The 15112-nt window shown below is 39.5% G+C and overlaps 2 protein-coding genes across 5 annotated transcripts in view; both read right to left on the reverse strand.

Moving 5' to 3' along the window:
* Positions 1–10821, reverse strand: part of smurf2 (SMAD specific E3 ubiquitin protein ligase 2) — a 41867-nt gene extending 31046 nt beyond the window's left edge. For all 4 annotated transcript variants that reach the window (XM_056753422.1, XM_056753420.1, XM_056753421.1 and 1 more), the window contains exon 1: positions 10398–10821. In XM_056753422.1, the coding sequence (XP_056609400.1) occupies positions 10398–10449 (52 nt within the window). In that variant the 5' untranslated portion in view covers positions 10450–10821. The remainder of the gene's footprint in view (positions 1–10397) is intronic.
* A 152-nt stretch (positions 10822–10973) lies between these two features.
* Positions 10974–14630, reverse strand: kpna2 (karyopherin alpha 2 (RAG cohort 1, importin alpha 1)). The gene is made up of 11 exons (XM_056752716.1): positions 14587–14630; positions 14307–14415; positions 14067–14207; positions 13898–13983; positions 13540–13808; positions 13352–13446; positions 12238–12501; positions 11879–12112; positions 11597–11779; positions 11334–11483; positions 10974–11222 (listed from the first exon to the last, which is right to left on the reverse strand). The coding sequence occupies exons 2-11, from the start codon at positions 14370–14372 to the stop codon at positions 11133–11135; spliced, it is 1578 nt and encodes a 525-aa protein (XP_056608694.1). The 5' UTR covers positions 14373–14415; positions 14587–14630; the 3' UTR covers positions 10974–11132.
* Positions 14631–15112: the final 482 nt, after the last annotated feature.

A 15112-nucleotide genomic window follows, 5' to 3' on the forward strand; every position in this document is an offset into this window, starting at 1 on the left:
ATGTATAATCCAGTCACTCCAAACCAGCTGAGGCATCTCACTGGAATGCAGGCCTCTTTCCTCCCTGTCTCTCTCTCCTACACTTCTCTCACACTATGAGCTGACTGGCCAAGCCATGCCTGTCTGCGGCCATGTTTTGTCTCCAGCTAAAGAGCTGCACGCTCATGTTGGTGGCATTGTTCGTCCCTAAACAAAAGGCTTCCTTTCTCTCCGCCACTCCTTCCTACTTCGCTTAAAATGGTGAGAGAAAGACGACGGGGTAATGAGAGCAGGGTGGAGGTTGACTCCTTGTTAGCCGAGAGGTAAGTGTAATCTCGAATTCGCTTCCTGTCACCGCACTCTCCGGTTTCCCCTCTTACGTGACTTCTTGTGAATAAGGAAAGAGTTTAAGACTTTCTCACTCACTTGCTTGGTATCTCATTCATTAGGCCTGTTCTCAGCATCCTGTTTGGCCAAGCTCAAGTCTGAGTCAAGACGCAAGCTTATCTGCAACAAGGCGTGGCGTGCCCAACCATCAACTGACCTGAGAGATTCTCTTACGTTCCAGTAAGATGAAGTGTTACAGGAGGTGCAAAGACATTATCATCTTAAATTGCTTGCTCTAGAAGGTCAAAGGTCAGTGTCCTCATTCTTTTGGCCTGAGAGGACTCACTGTAGATCATAAATGCTTGAAAGAAAATCTGTGATTTTTGAAAAGGCCATCACTGGCTATCCCAGAATTTCCATGTGGTTGCCATAAGACTATGAATCATGTGTTTTCTGGCCATTAATCACAGGGATATGACTAGACCGATACTTTAAGTCGTAAAATAAATCGTAAGTGATTCACAAAACACCCTTTCGATTTTAGTGCAAATACATAAAGTTTAAGATGTAGTTCACCTAGAATTTAATAATACATCAAGCTCAATATTTACTTCCATTTTATGGGATCGATGAGGACGGGAATTTGTACAATGAACAATCCGAATAAGCTAAAAGTATTCATGTATAGTGTAATTGATACAATACAAGTCAACATTAGTAACAACCAAAACTACTTTCATCTTCACCCAATAATCTGATAAAACAAATACAGTTGAGAAACATTAGCAGATCACTGTGATCTCTGTCCCTTTATCTCACCAAAGAAATTACAGCTGACAAGCATGTGGTTTAAAGCAAAAACTGACCATGCATATTTTCTTGAAACAGCCAAGCAACAAAACTGCTCTCACGATTGTCTTTCAGGATTGTGTTACTTTGTTCTGATATGATCTTCACTGGACGGGTTTGAAACAAAACTCAAAACGATTGCAGTTTCCAGTTTGTAGCACAGACAAATGCGAGTGCGCGCTTATATCCATCATTGCGCCGTCATAAGAGTTTATGGCGCTCACCACTGTATTTTCAGAGAAGCTGCACTATTAGAGCTTTTCAAGTTGCCCAGCATTTCAAGTTTTCAGATGATTTACTATTTACAGATGAGAAAAATGTACTGTGTTGAAATATCAGTTGTCTTTCTTGTGACCTCTTCAAACAATCTGTAGATGTCAAGCAAACGGACAAATCTTCATAAAGACCTTTAATTGCAAGTGTCACCTTATGAATTTGTTTTGACTGTAGACATACGGAAATTCATATACAAGTGACTTTAATGCATTATTAATACTTTTTAGAAGTTTAATTTTTGCATTTAAAGTAAATCATCTACTATAGTTTACCTATGTTTTTTGTTGTAAAAATATTCTCACTATAGTAACTATAGGTTAATCATGAAATATGTAATAATTTAAAAGTAAAGTCCCAAATACTTAACTGTTTTTTTGTCAGAACCAATTGTAAATGATGTATTACTTTTAGTAGAAGAATCGCAATCTCTATTTGAAACAAAAGAATCGTGATTCTCAATTTGTCCAAAATCGTGCAGCTATAGTGTCTGTGGTTGCTTATGTTCTGGTTGACTGAAAGTGTAATTAAGGTTTGATTAACTAAATTAATGAAGGTTTAATTCACTTCATCAAAGACATGTCATGTAATTATACCGGAAAGGAATTTATTAAAGGGAGCATTAACCCTTCAGATCCTGAAGGAAAAACAGGCTGTTTTCACACATTTTGTTTATGTGCCATCATCATGTGCAGGGTATCATGATTTCTGAAAACAAATGTCTTTAAAGAAATTAAGGTTATTTGTAGAATTTAACTAGACAAAAATAAAAAAAAGATTTTTATTTAGAAATTCTCAAAAAAGAACTGAAGAAGGAAAGAATCTAGCACTTCAGACTTGAAAAAATTACTGTAGTACATTCATCAAAGTATTTTTTTTTTTCACTATTCACAAATGTGGTGGTGTCTGAAGCGGTTCCCGTCTAATTTCAAGCACAGGCCTACAAACACATTTCACTGTCAAAAATAATCCCAATTGCCTCTTCTGTTGTGTATCTCCTCTTTGCCATGTTTATTTGCTCATTTTGTTAAGAGCACTCCACAAAAACTTTTTTTTGGCAGCACAAATGGTTGCAGAGTTACGGTAAAATTAATAGCGCTTGGTAGAATGTGTCAGCGACGACACGTCCAGTTTAAAAGGGTTAAATCCACCCATCCCTAAATATCTATTGACTGCAACTATGGTATAAAAAAACGCTTTGGAAAATTCACACTAGTGCAGGTTCATGCTTTTTTAAATAAAGGGATCCTTTATAGTCACCATCTATGCTAGAAGAACACCAGAACACCATTTCTTTTTGCTTTCAAACGTTGGGAAGACTATCAAAATAACCCCAACAATACTATTTATGAAAATGATCAGTTCAGCGATATAAAGGAAAGTTATCTCAATTTTGTCACCCTTACTCCGTTCTATTTTGTTAATATAGTCACTCCTGTATATTCACAATACGGCTCAGGGTTGAACGCATTATTGCTTTAACGAAACAACTAGAGCATAATAAAAAATATTTAAATGTTATTTTTGTCCTATCATTACATGACATCATTCTGTAAGAAGATACATATTCTGACATACAAACATTTACAGAATGTTGCTAAGCAACACAAACAACAAACGCCTCTAGGTGCTGCAAAGTGAAATCAATAGTAGCACAACGAAGATGCGCTTTATTGTGAACAAACCGCTATTGACCAATCAGCATCAAGAAGCCAAACTATCCATTACTGAATGTAAGTGTATCTCTCAAGCAACGTGGCTCCAACGAGCAGTGGGGAAACCCCAAGCCGTGGGCCATATAATGTAGATTTTTAACACTTCAGGAAAAAGGAAAACCCACTAGAAGCAGGACGTTCTGCACTGGTGGAAGAAGGTCTGGTCCAGTGGGCTCAGACTAAACAATGCTGACCACAGGATGTCTGGAAGCTGGCCTAGGTGCACTTGGAGCTGCTGCAGGTAAACATTAGGAACACTCCCGAACGAGACCACCGCCGTGTGTGGCTCCTGCAGACGGACCCGTGTTAACCTGAGAATGTGCAGTTGACGTCTGATCTGGTCAGGCCAGCAAAAGCGAGACGTTTAGGAAGCTGAGGAGTTGCTGAGAAACCGTAAATAACCAGCAGACACAAAAAATGAATTGATCTCATTATAACAAATAAAGCTTTCAGACTTTGAATAGCTTAATGTACTACTATCTTTAAAACAGCATTAGAACAGCCTGCTTTGTAGATACGGGCATCAGCCATTAAAGCAAACAGCGGTAAACCACACTGTAGTGTCAAAGCTTTAAATGCAACCATGACAAAGTAGAGAGGAAATTTTCCGTCTGACCTGAGAATGCAACGATCAGCCTCACCATTCAGATTACATTCAAGATTGAGAGGCGAAAGCCAATCTGTTTGAGCAAGCCAGGTCAATATAACAGGACAAATCACTAATGTGCTCTTAAACACTGCAGTGGGTCCATAGAGGAGATGAGAAACAGACGCAGAAACTGAGGTGAGCAAGTTACACGACCTCAACCCTGCTGTCAAACAAAGACAATTAGTTTAAGTGTGTTTATACTAGTTGGCATGATGCTTCATGATGTCACGCTATAAATTCAGTTGAAGAGGAGTCGATTCTGGCAGCCATGAAGAGGAGTAAAAAATACCAAGAGAATCAAACTAAATTAAACTGAGACGAGAAAATGAGAATGAAAAACTAGAACAAGAGACGAATGGGTCAAGAGGTACAATTTTAACGAATGACTTGAACTGATATCACAAAATAATATAACTCTACATAACACTATAAGTATATTTCACAGTGTGGTTATTGTTGTTTGAAATAAAAAAAGTAATTTTGACCTATTATGTCCAATTTGACATCTTCACTCTGTATTCAAATGTATTAGGAAGGATGCGTTAAAACAAAGTTGTCTTCGAAGTATAAACTGAAGCTCAGCTTTGAGAAGAATTAAACATCACACATGCGTAGTTTTTATAAACAAGTCCCAAGAGAATGACTTTAAAATATTACCACAGGAAAGAATACAATACATGCCTTTCTTTTGTCAACTTTTTTTATATACATTTTGTACATTATAATAAAAAACATATTTCCTGTTATGCTTCCTTCCTATAATTTGCCTTCTTGCCAAATCATTTTGTCCAATAAATCTCTACAAAGTTTAGTGTTTTGTCCATTTTTTACCAAGCTTCTCATGTTTTGATGGTTTCATCTAACCGAAGCGGGTATTAAAAGCATATACTGTACAAACATGATTCTCGGATATTCCCTGACCTCTACTGTATAACTATATGTATATCTTGGCAGGATATTTATATATGGGTGTTTTACCCAACCACAATGCAGTTTACCAGAATCTAAACCCTAAATACACGTTTACTACTAAATATATTCCCATCTGGCCACCAAAAAACAAACCCTGAAATATTGCGCAAACTTCCCTCGATCCCGAGAATTAATGGGCGCAAATGAGGAACGTCTAGCCAAATGTTTTCATTTGCTGCCAGACGTGGTGTAAGTCATACTCAGACTTGTCTCAGCTGGCATCGGACCACAAGCCAGTTCCTGATCCAAGATCACGTTTCCCCGCCGTCCAACCTGGTCCATCAGTATTTAAAAAAAAAACACAAACAGACCACATGGTGCTATTAGATGTGAATAACAAACATAAACACTTCCATCCTCACACCTGGTCCAAAAAATTGCGCAGCGCAGCGGTTGTAGCAGACTCTTATTTAAAAGCTCTCCGTCTGCATTTCCATGCCGGCTGAAGCGCTTATCTGGCCTCTGCAGTTCAGATGCAGCGGTTTGTAAGCAGAACCGTCTCTGCCTTCCAGCGGAGCAGCTGAACCAACAGGAAATCCAGTCTCAGTCTATTAATTGGTGGAACGATTTCAATCACTCGAAAGCTCACAGTCGGAGAAGAAAAACGTTTACAAATGGCGTGCAATTACCGCACTTTCTTTTCGCCTGCTTTCGATTTGCCTTTCCCCCCCTGCCCTTTAAACTCTCCACTAGAATGCAGTTCAGAAATTTGGTTGGGCTGATGGTAGCCATATGCAGCTAAACATGGTGTTTTTATCAGGGCCTCAGTCTGGAGACCCACACGGCTGGAATGACGTCCAAATTCTCGTGACATTCCATTACCTATTACATCACAAATAAGACAAGGACAACAGTCTCAAATAAGCTTGTCTGCCAAATATCGAAACTTTCTTTAATGAAGTCAATGTACTCCGCTGTACACAATAAATATCATGTTGGACGTAATAAAAGTTGCATTCTTAAAGTGACCATGAAACATTGTTTGTAACCCATTTTCCTTTTTTTATTAATTGTTTTTCAGTAGTTCATATCCGTACAGAATTACATTGTAGCAATAGTCGGCCACACCGTGGTGCTTTGATACTAACATGACACTTCCAAGAATACTATGGTACTACTGTGGCACATTTTCAAATAAGGTCAGTGCCATGGTGATTATTGTTCGTATATTGTAAGTGTAAGAAGATAAGGTGTACGTTATGAAAAAGTAAATAGGGACAATTTCATGCTCACTTGAAGTCGTGTGCAGAAAACAAGTGGGATAAAGTTCAAGATCCACAGTCAAAACAGAAACTATAAACAAAACTTACACTCATATGACATGGACCATATTTACAGTAAAGCATGCACAGACAACTGTAATTGTGATAGAGTTGATAAAAGAATAAAGAAAAACATAGGATTGAAACATGGAGAGACGCCCAAACCACACGCTAATTCGCACAGAAAGAGTTCAGAAAATGACGGTGAAGTGAGTCACACTGTATGTCAGACACGACTGATGCAAAACTCTAGGGAATTTCACATAGAATCTTAAGCTTTGTTGATGTGATACCTCTTCATCCTTGTTTTCTTGTATAGTGTTCTTGTCTATATCGGTCTTCCCACAAAAATGGTTGTTCAAAAGTAGGGATGCACCGATACTACTTTTTCCTTTCCGATCCGATTTCGATATCTGAATTCTGCGTATCGGCCGATTCCGATTCTGATCCGATACTAGCACTGTTTTTCATGATCAAAGTAGACTTGCATATTTTAACTTTTATTGCCAGAGATGAATAGTTAAGCATGTTTACTTTCAAGTACATTTTAAACTATCTGTACTTTATCAGAGTACTTTGGACAAAAAATGCTTTCCTACAGTAGGCTATGAATCACATCATACTTATTCCACTACAGTCCATAAATAAATTGTTTTTTTTTACTTTAAATCCATGAGTACATTAAAATCTACCATTTTCCTTTACTTAAGTATTTTTACTTAAAAGTATGATTTTTTTAAATGTAATTAAGTGCTGTATTAAACTTAAAAATACAAACAAAACAAAAATGTGGTCTCATAAAGCACAGATACTTACAAAATATTTAACAAATAAATCTCTGTTTATTACACAAAGCTATCACATTATAAAAGTGTCCAAACTCGCTCATGCACATCCTGGACACAAAATGATGCGCTTAAACATTCGCTTCTACGTTATTTAAAGTCATGCGCATTGGACGCAGAATGATGCGCTTAAAGCACCCGCTTCACTCACGAGCATCCCGGATAGAGATGATCCTGTTGTCGCGGGGATCTTTGCTTCCCAAGTTCAAAACAGTTATAACACAAAGAGAATATATATGTTATGTGTTTAAATCATAGAACATTGAATCCATCCTAAAGTTTAAAGTTATGTATGAATGACGCATAACATAGACCGCTTCCAGTGCTTGAATCCAATAACATTACACTCAGCGAGTACCGTCTCCGGCAAAATGTGTTTTAAACAAAACCACCCTCTATTATCTAGTGATTATTAAGAATATTGAAAACATTGGAACGAGAAAGATCCTGACTGTTCCCGGTGTTGTGCCGAAAAATGCATCCCTGCCAGATTAAGCACCCCCTTCTAACACACGCTGTCTGATTGGCTAATTCTAACCACTCCCCTCCCCACACCTAATCCTAACCCCTCCCCTAACACCTAATCCTCACCCTAACCATTGTGGGGATGAGGGGGTGCATAATCTGGCAGGGGTGCATTTTTCAGCATAACACCGGACACACGCATGCTGGATTGAGATTGACAGATGACCGCACCAGCGGAGGTCAGAGTTTTATAATTATGCTATATTGGTTTATTCCTCGCATAAAGCTATCGAAATACATGACATCGAAAACAGTGCATGACAACGTTTATGGTAATTTCCTGATAGTTAGTCCTTTATGAAGCTTTATAGTAACATCCACGGGTATCGCAACGGATCGGACTAAAGAGAACCCGTCAGTCCGATACCCGATCCAGCAAAAAAGACCCGGATCGGCCTCAATTCCGATCCAGAGTATCGGATCGGTGCATGGCTTCAAAAACTCTGGCATGAAAATGTTTATTGTAGTATTCGGATGAATCTCACAAAAACATGCAAAAATTCTTTAAAAAAAAACATTAAAAAAACTCTAGAAACTAGATTTTAAATTCAGGATCATTATGTTCATTACAACTGAGCACATTTTCTAAATTCTGGCAAATTATTTTCGTTTTAATTTCATTCCCATTCTAAACAGTATTATGAAAACGGTCGGTGGCTTCTTTGCTAAATGACAGCTAGCTATGCAAATACAAGTTCAGTTCACAGTTAAGCAAAAGAGAGGCTTCTAGTAGCATAAATGATGCCAAAGCTTACTACTGAGGGTGGCAAAGACAAGCTTGACCAAAAACAAAGTTTGAGAGCTATCTTAATGGGAGGAAAGCCACACCAGCTCCATTCATAGGTTTTGGTACGAGACTGGACACATCTGAGAAGGCCTCTCTAAAAGGGTAAGAAAAAGGAGGATGGGGAGTCCTCTAGATTTCCACAGTGAGTTTGCATTCCACAGATGCCACTCAGCACCACACGTCTGTAAAACCCTGCTCCTCCATAAATGCACAAGATCAACGAGGCCAGTTCTTGCATATTCACTCAATAATTAAGAGCCAGTGATATGAAGCTATTAACATTAAAAAATAGATATTGAACAGTAGCCAGCTGCTTAAACATAAGACTAAAGCCCTAATCGTCCACCCATCTCCACTTCATTCCATCAGACACAGCGCAAGTTTAAATATTTCATTTGGCTGCTCTCTTCGAGTGAAAAGACTTGGTATTTGCTGAAGAGCTGATGCTGTAGGTACATCAAACACGGACGCTGTCATCTCGCTCTTCAAAACAAGTTCCAGTCCTGTTTGTTTAACTATTTGAAAGGGAACAGTACAAACTAAATAAATGTGACCCAGAAGATTACAGCAGAATTTTTTTTATCTATTAGCATTAACAAGACCAATATGTGATCAGAGATTGTAACACGAGTCTTCTTTACCCTCAACAAGAATCAGAAAATAGAAACTAGCCAGCCAAAATTGTACTTGACTATGGTTCAAGCCAAGGTGTGTTAATAAAGTTGAATGACAAAAATATAAATAACCATGAAGAAAGTTCTTTAGAAAGTGGTTGTTCTATAGGCTACATTCTAAACATTCAAACCGACGTACCACAAAACTGGTAAAAGTATTATTTTTAAAAATATGACTAGTAGGTAAATCTAATTTATTCTGAATTATATCTACTCAACCGGGACAGTGAAGGAACTACTATTTTAATTGGTTATCGTTTGAGGGTCCGGATGAGTCAACAGCAACCCTTGCTGATACTGGAACGTCCAGAATAGGATGTACAAAAATATGTTTGAAATACAGCTTAAATTCGCTAACAAAAGAGGTCCTGTGGCACAATTGGTACAGCACTATGGTGGTTATCCAGGACATTGGAATTAAAAAAATTAAAATCACTTGCATAACTCCATGTGTAATTATAAAAAAGTATAAAGTAAATGGCATCCTCTGTGTAACTAGGTTAACCTTCATACAGTATATCTCTGGGAACTCCTGGGAAGCTATGAGATGACGGAAGGTCTTTCATTGTAAAAGTTCTTCTATCCTCATTCTCTGTTGCAGTGAAAAAAAGCTTATTTAACCAGGGAGGAAAACGATCTCTTTCTACAAGCGAGATCCAGACATCTCCAGAGTGCCACAGCCTAATCTTACAGTCTCAGAGACTGCCACTTCCTCCCACATCAACACTACTGGGTCATGATGAATGGACTACAACATCAAGATCCTACCGCATGCTTACACTGAACAAGATACACATGAGATATCTAAACTACTAAGATCGTGCAAGATAAAATTCTTTCTAAGAATCAAACACCACCAAATAAATCGCAAAATATTTGACACAATGCACAAACGATATTTGTGTATAATCTATAAAACGGACAGTATACGGTCGCATTCACCATCTTCCCGACGCGATTACGTTTTATCCAACGACGAGACGACCTTCTTAGCATTGGGCTAGTGTGATCACACGCTTTCCAACACCTCCATTCTCAAATGAATTTAACCACAAAACAAGGTTTGCAAGTTACTTCAACTAAACCAGTTTCAATAATCAGGTGATTGTGAGGATCGCGTAGTTAAGCCAGTCTTTAAATTAAGTCGAGATGCAGCGTTTATGTATTCTTAAACTGTATTTAATACTTTTAATGAGCAGATTCACAAAACTCCCGATGTATGCCTTTGGAAACCATGTAAACAATGAAAGCAACAGAAATGTTACTGTTGCGTTCGCGCTGGTGTGAAGCTCCATTATGACGTTGCTAAAGAACGGAATATTGCTACAATGTAACAACGCGCCGCCAGTTTCGTTCCGCGGGTCATGATTCAAAACCAGTGGTCAAAACGTGATTCCCTACACCACAAATAAAAAAAATAAGGCGTTATATGAATATGTGAACCCACAATGTGTAGAATTTATGGCATAATGGCTCACCCTGGTTAGCCAGCCAGCTAGCCAGTTTCGGACGAAACCGAGCGACGTTGCGCATTTCTTACCTGTTAAACGCAACTTCACGGGTCCGTTTCTTCTAACTCCTTGGTTAGACATTTCCTCTTCTCTTCTCCAGGCTGACGAATACAGAATACAACGAGTCGAGCGCTATAAAGATGCTTTTTGTTTTCCCTTGACGCCAGTTTCACAGAGAACAGAAAATAATGGAGTCACGGTGCTGTGGCCCGGATGTGCACAGCCCTGCCATGTCTACATACAAACACTGCTCGTGTTACTACCGTCTGCGAAAGTCTATGTACAAGCACGACGTTCCCTCAGTAGACGTTGGTAAGACCGCCCTAAGTTCTCTGCATGTTTCACAAAGGAGAAAAGCTCGGTTGATGCTCCCCTTCCATGGAGACCTCGGGGGAAAAGTTGTAAGGGCTACAGGCTACTGACTTGATGAATTGTCGTTTCTAAGGTGTCTTGCATCTGCTGAGCTACAAAACCGCCCCAACTGTGACATCAGAGGATTTATTATTGGACAGGCTTCATAAGCTTGCAATATGATTTGACAAAGGACGTTTTATTTGGCAACGTTATTCATTTTTGACTGGAATAAATGTACATAGCCATTTTTTTGTTCTATTATCACTTTTTATTTACAACAAATAAAATGGAAACAGTTCAGTATGTACAAATTAGAGCAAGAAGTCTTTAAGACGAACACATGAACAGGACAAGTGGTTTACAGAACGATGGTAGAGAAGAACAGCACAAAAATAGGACAGATCAGATATTTAGAAATTGAAAGTGCTTTGGTTTTCATTAATCTGGAACGCGTAGCCGTCACTTGTAGCTTCAGGAGCAACGCATTCGTCTTCTTCCTCCTGAAAGTTACAGATACAAATATTGAAATTAATTCTACACACACAGCATTTGCATCTAGGACGTTGATCAAACTAAATCTTGTGTGTAGACAATTTCACTTTTCTACTCACCTCTGCAGAGAAGTACTTTTCTATAAGGTTAAGGGAAGCCTTGTAGACCATTTCATTTTCATGGGTCTGCAGAGCTTCAATTTTGTCCAGGCCGCCACATTCCTCAATCATCAACGACAGCTTCTCGACTTCACCGATCTTCTCGCCAGCCTAAAAATAAACCACAAGCAAATGTAAGACAAACTTGGCAGATTTCACTAAAAACATGACAATGTGTCCAAAGCCAGACTAAAATCCCTAAAGAGACTGAAAAGTACTAATACCAAGAAGATGTTGGTGATTGCATCCAAGATGACCAGAATAGTTTTGCTGTCCTTAGTGCAGAGCAGATTCAACAAGGGCTCCAGTACGTTGGCCTGAACAAGGTAAATCACTTGCTCAATTGTGCCTCCGCTGGTGTAGTTGGTCACTGCCCATACAGCCTCTTTCTGGGTCTTGTAATCACCCTGCATATTAGTAACCGAGATAATTAGTCAAATACACGATTAAGTGTGACAAGTACAAACTAACATGCACTTTCACAAGGTTAACTTGAGGCAACATACCCGTCTGAGAACTTCAACCAAGTACGGCACAATGCCAGCATTGATGACCTCCTGAATCTGATGGTCTCTGCCAGCAGTGATGTTGGACAGAGTCCAGGACGCCTCTTTTTGAATGTTATTCTTATGGTGGCGCAGCAGAGCAGGAAACATGGAGAGGGCACCGGCATTCAGCACAGCTTGAGTCTGTTCGTCTGTACCCGTTACAATGTTACCGATGGAACGTAGCGATGGAGTCTGAACAGGGAACAAACATGATTATTTTCTTGTAGCTCAACTGCTTGAGCACTAAACAAACAATGCCCATATCAGGTGTTTGATTCCCATGGAATGCTCCTACTGATAAAATAACAAAATCTTACCACAATGGAGAGTTCCCCTAAACCAAGTAGCTGCACTAGTCGAGGGACCACACCGCCCTGCACAACCACATCAATTCTTTCATTGGGCCCATCGGTCAGGTACGAGATGGCCCAGCAGGTGTCTGCCAGGACCTCCTTATCATCATGGTGCAGAAGGCGGATAAGGGTCGGCAGAATCTGTCTCACTGCATCCAGGGGAGGTGCAGGGTTCTTATTACGACACAGGTTTGACAGGGTCCAGGTGACGTTCCTCAGGTAACCAGACTGCAGAGGAAAATTGACAAGTCAGACCCAATTTTTAAAGCTGCGATGCCACCTACTGGTGAATCTTGCTCACTACAGGTCATAATGAAGTTGAAAGGGTGATATGACACAGCAGAAACTGCCATTATCGTTTGTTTTAGATGTAATACAATGTGCAAACACAATGTAACGTTCGAAAATGTGTAATTTTCCACATACTGTGGATGTTTGTATCTCCTCTTTGCCCTGCCTCTGAAACGCGCAGATTTTTAACAAAGCTCATCGCTCTGAAAAGCGAGGTGTGCTATGATTGGACAGTTAGCCAGTGTGTGGTGATTGGTCTAATACCGCAAGCGCATGAAGGAAATGTAACGCTTCTTACTATATTTGGAAAATCATGTTCCAAAGCAATTTTACTGACAGGTACGCCCATCTTACCTGCATTTCACGAGGCGTTTCAGGCAGGTCTGGGTGAGCGCTTGCTTTTGGATAGAATGCATCTTTTGTTCCGAGAATTTAATTTTTGCAATTTTACGCATCTAATATTAGCATTATAACACACCAAAAACACAGAAAAACACATTTGTGCCATATGACCCCTTCAAATGGAAATTTCACAAAAAATAAAATTCAACAGTGGGCCCTATTGACCTCCATTGTATGAATGGACTATGACTGCAAACATTTCTCAAAATATCTTGATATTCCTGTTTTGAACAACATATCTAAATGACAACTTTTATTTTTGGGAAGACTGTCCTTGCAGTCATTAGTTCTGGTTTTGCTTCAGAACTAAAATCAGAACGGTCCCACAACCTATAAGGACAAATGTAGAACATGAAGTTATGATCAATTATTCTAACCAACTTACAGCGAACACGGAGAAGTCAGGAACAGCCAGTAGAGATAAAAGAGGAGCAATAGCACCATGCTTAATGACTTTGTCTCTGTATCCAGAGCCATCGCCTAAAAACAAAACAGAAAGAATGTTCAAAAATCACATAAGCAAGTTACATCACTACATGTCATACAGAAGCTTTTTTGGTCCTCTCCACATACCAGCAATATTTCCCAAGGCCCAGACAGCCTGCTCGCTGATATGAGCATGCGGGGATGAGATCAGGCTGATAAATGCCGGGACAGCTCCTCCCTTGACCACAGCGCTGGTCTGGTCAGATGTTCCAGACGCAATGTTGGTTAGAGCCCAAGCTGCCTCAAACTGTATGGGTGGAGAGTCCACCAAACCCAAGAAGCTCACAAACTTCGGAATCAGACCTGCGCTGATGATGCGGTCAATTGGTGGATGTCTCTCTCGTGACAGCAACTTCCTGTTTTTAAAACATCATATGCAAAACGGTTCATACAACGCATGTACAAGTGTATTTATGTGGATGAGTGATCAATGCATGCCTTTTACCTGGCAGCTTGGGTGGCTTGAAGTTGAGTGTCCAAATTGTTACTGTTCACACCATTTACAATTTCTTCCACCGTCCAATGCTGAGTCTGATCGGACAGAAGGGTGTTTTATGACCTCAGTATAGATTATTCAAATTGTGTCGAATCAAACAATGAAATGCGTTTCATACCTGACAATTCTGTCCTTTCTCCTGTAGGGGAGAAGTCGCCTCATCAGGAAAAATGCTCACATTTCTCCTTTTAAGAATCTGGTCGTCCTTCTTTGCTTTGCGAAGCTCGACGTTGACTTCGATCCTTCGACGCCTCAGTTCCTAAAACCGGCGTAAATAAAAGCAGGTTTTGAATTGAAGCATCAGCAGGAAGCGTGAGCTGGACCGTTCATCTGTTAAACGGACACAAGGGCTACTTACAGTCGCATCCTTCCCTTTGTTTTTGAACTGGGTGAGACGGGCACCGTTCTCGTTCGCAGAAGACATTTTTATATTCTTTGCTTTGTCACAGTATTGTGAAGTGTATAACCTAAAATACACACAAACACAAAAAAATGCACATTTGTGAAAAATCCTACGCATACAGAAAATACGAATCATTTACTCACGAGACTAACAGAATACGTTAACATAACTAATAACTATATGATTATTAATAAAACTGCGACATATTGTAAATTAAATTGTAGCAACTACTCACCACGTCTAGCTGAAGCACGTATGGCGAGTTAGTAGGAAACAGACCTTTAAAATGCCGCTGTGAAAACTCCTATTGGTCTGTTCGAGCAAAAGCATCACGCCATTGGACCATTTTGAAAAATCACACCGCCTGAGTGGCTAACGTCTTCTCGCGAGATTCCACCATGACACTATGAGTCGTCCTCGGGGTTGCGCGTTCAGGTTGGTTTATGACACAACGTATCGCGAGAGCTATTGAAAACGAGCGCTCTCAAATTGTTCTCGCGGTACTTGGACATTGTAGTTCTGCGCAGCTCTCCATGAATACGAACACGCCTAGGTCTACATTCTTTTGAAAGTTGGAAATGAACTTGAAATAAACACATTTTACATACGCAAACTGTGAGCAAAGTATATATTTAAATACTTTAATAACTTATTATATTATCTGTTAGGAAAATTAGTCAGGGTGTTTTAAGCGTATTGATTATAATTGTGTAACGCCGCTTTACTAAACTACCATGGTTAAATAATAAAACCTTTAACAG

Source organism: Triplophysa dalaica, chromosome 7 (assembly GCF_015846415.1).
Source record: "Triplophysa dalaica isolate WHDGS20190420 chromosome 7, ASM1584641v1, whole genome shotgun sequence".
NCBI lineage: Eukaryota > Metazoa > Chordata > Actinopteri > Cypriniformes > Nemacheilidae > Triplophysa > Triplophysa dalaica.

Excerpts from the sequence above, each read along its gene's own strand:
- kpna2 (XM_056752716.1), bottom strand. The coding sequence starts at position 14,372 with ATGTCTTCTGCGAACGAGAACGGTGCCCGTCTCACCCAGTTCAAAAAC. Across the intron at positions 12,502-13,351 it reads CTGACTTCTCCGTGTTCGCT|TCTGGTTACCTGAGGAACGT; the intron begins GTAAGTTGGTTA and ends TTTCCTCTGCAG. Across the intron at positions 11,223-11,333 it reads AAAAGTACTTCTCTGCAGAG|GAGGAAGAAGACGAATGCGT; the intron begins GTGAGTAGAAAA and ends TGTAACTTTCAG.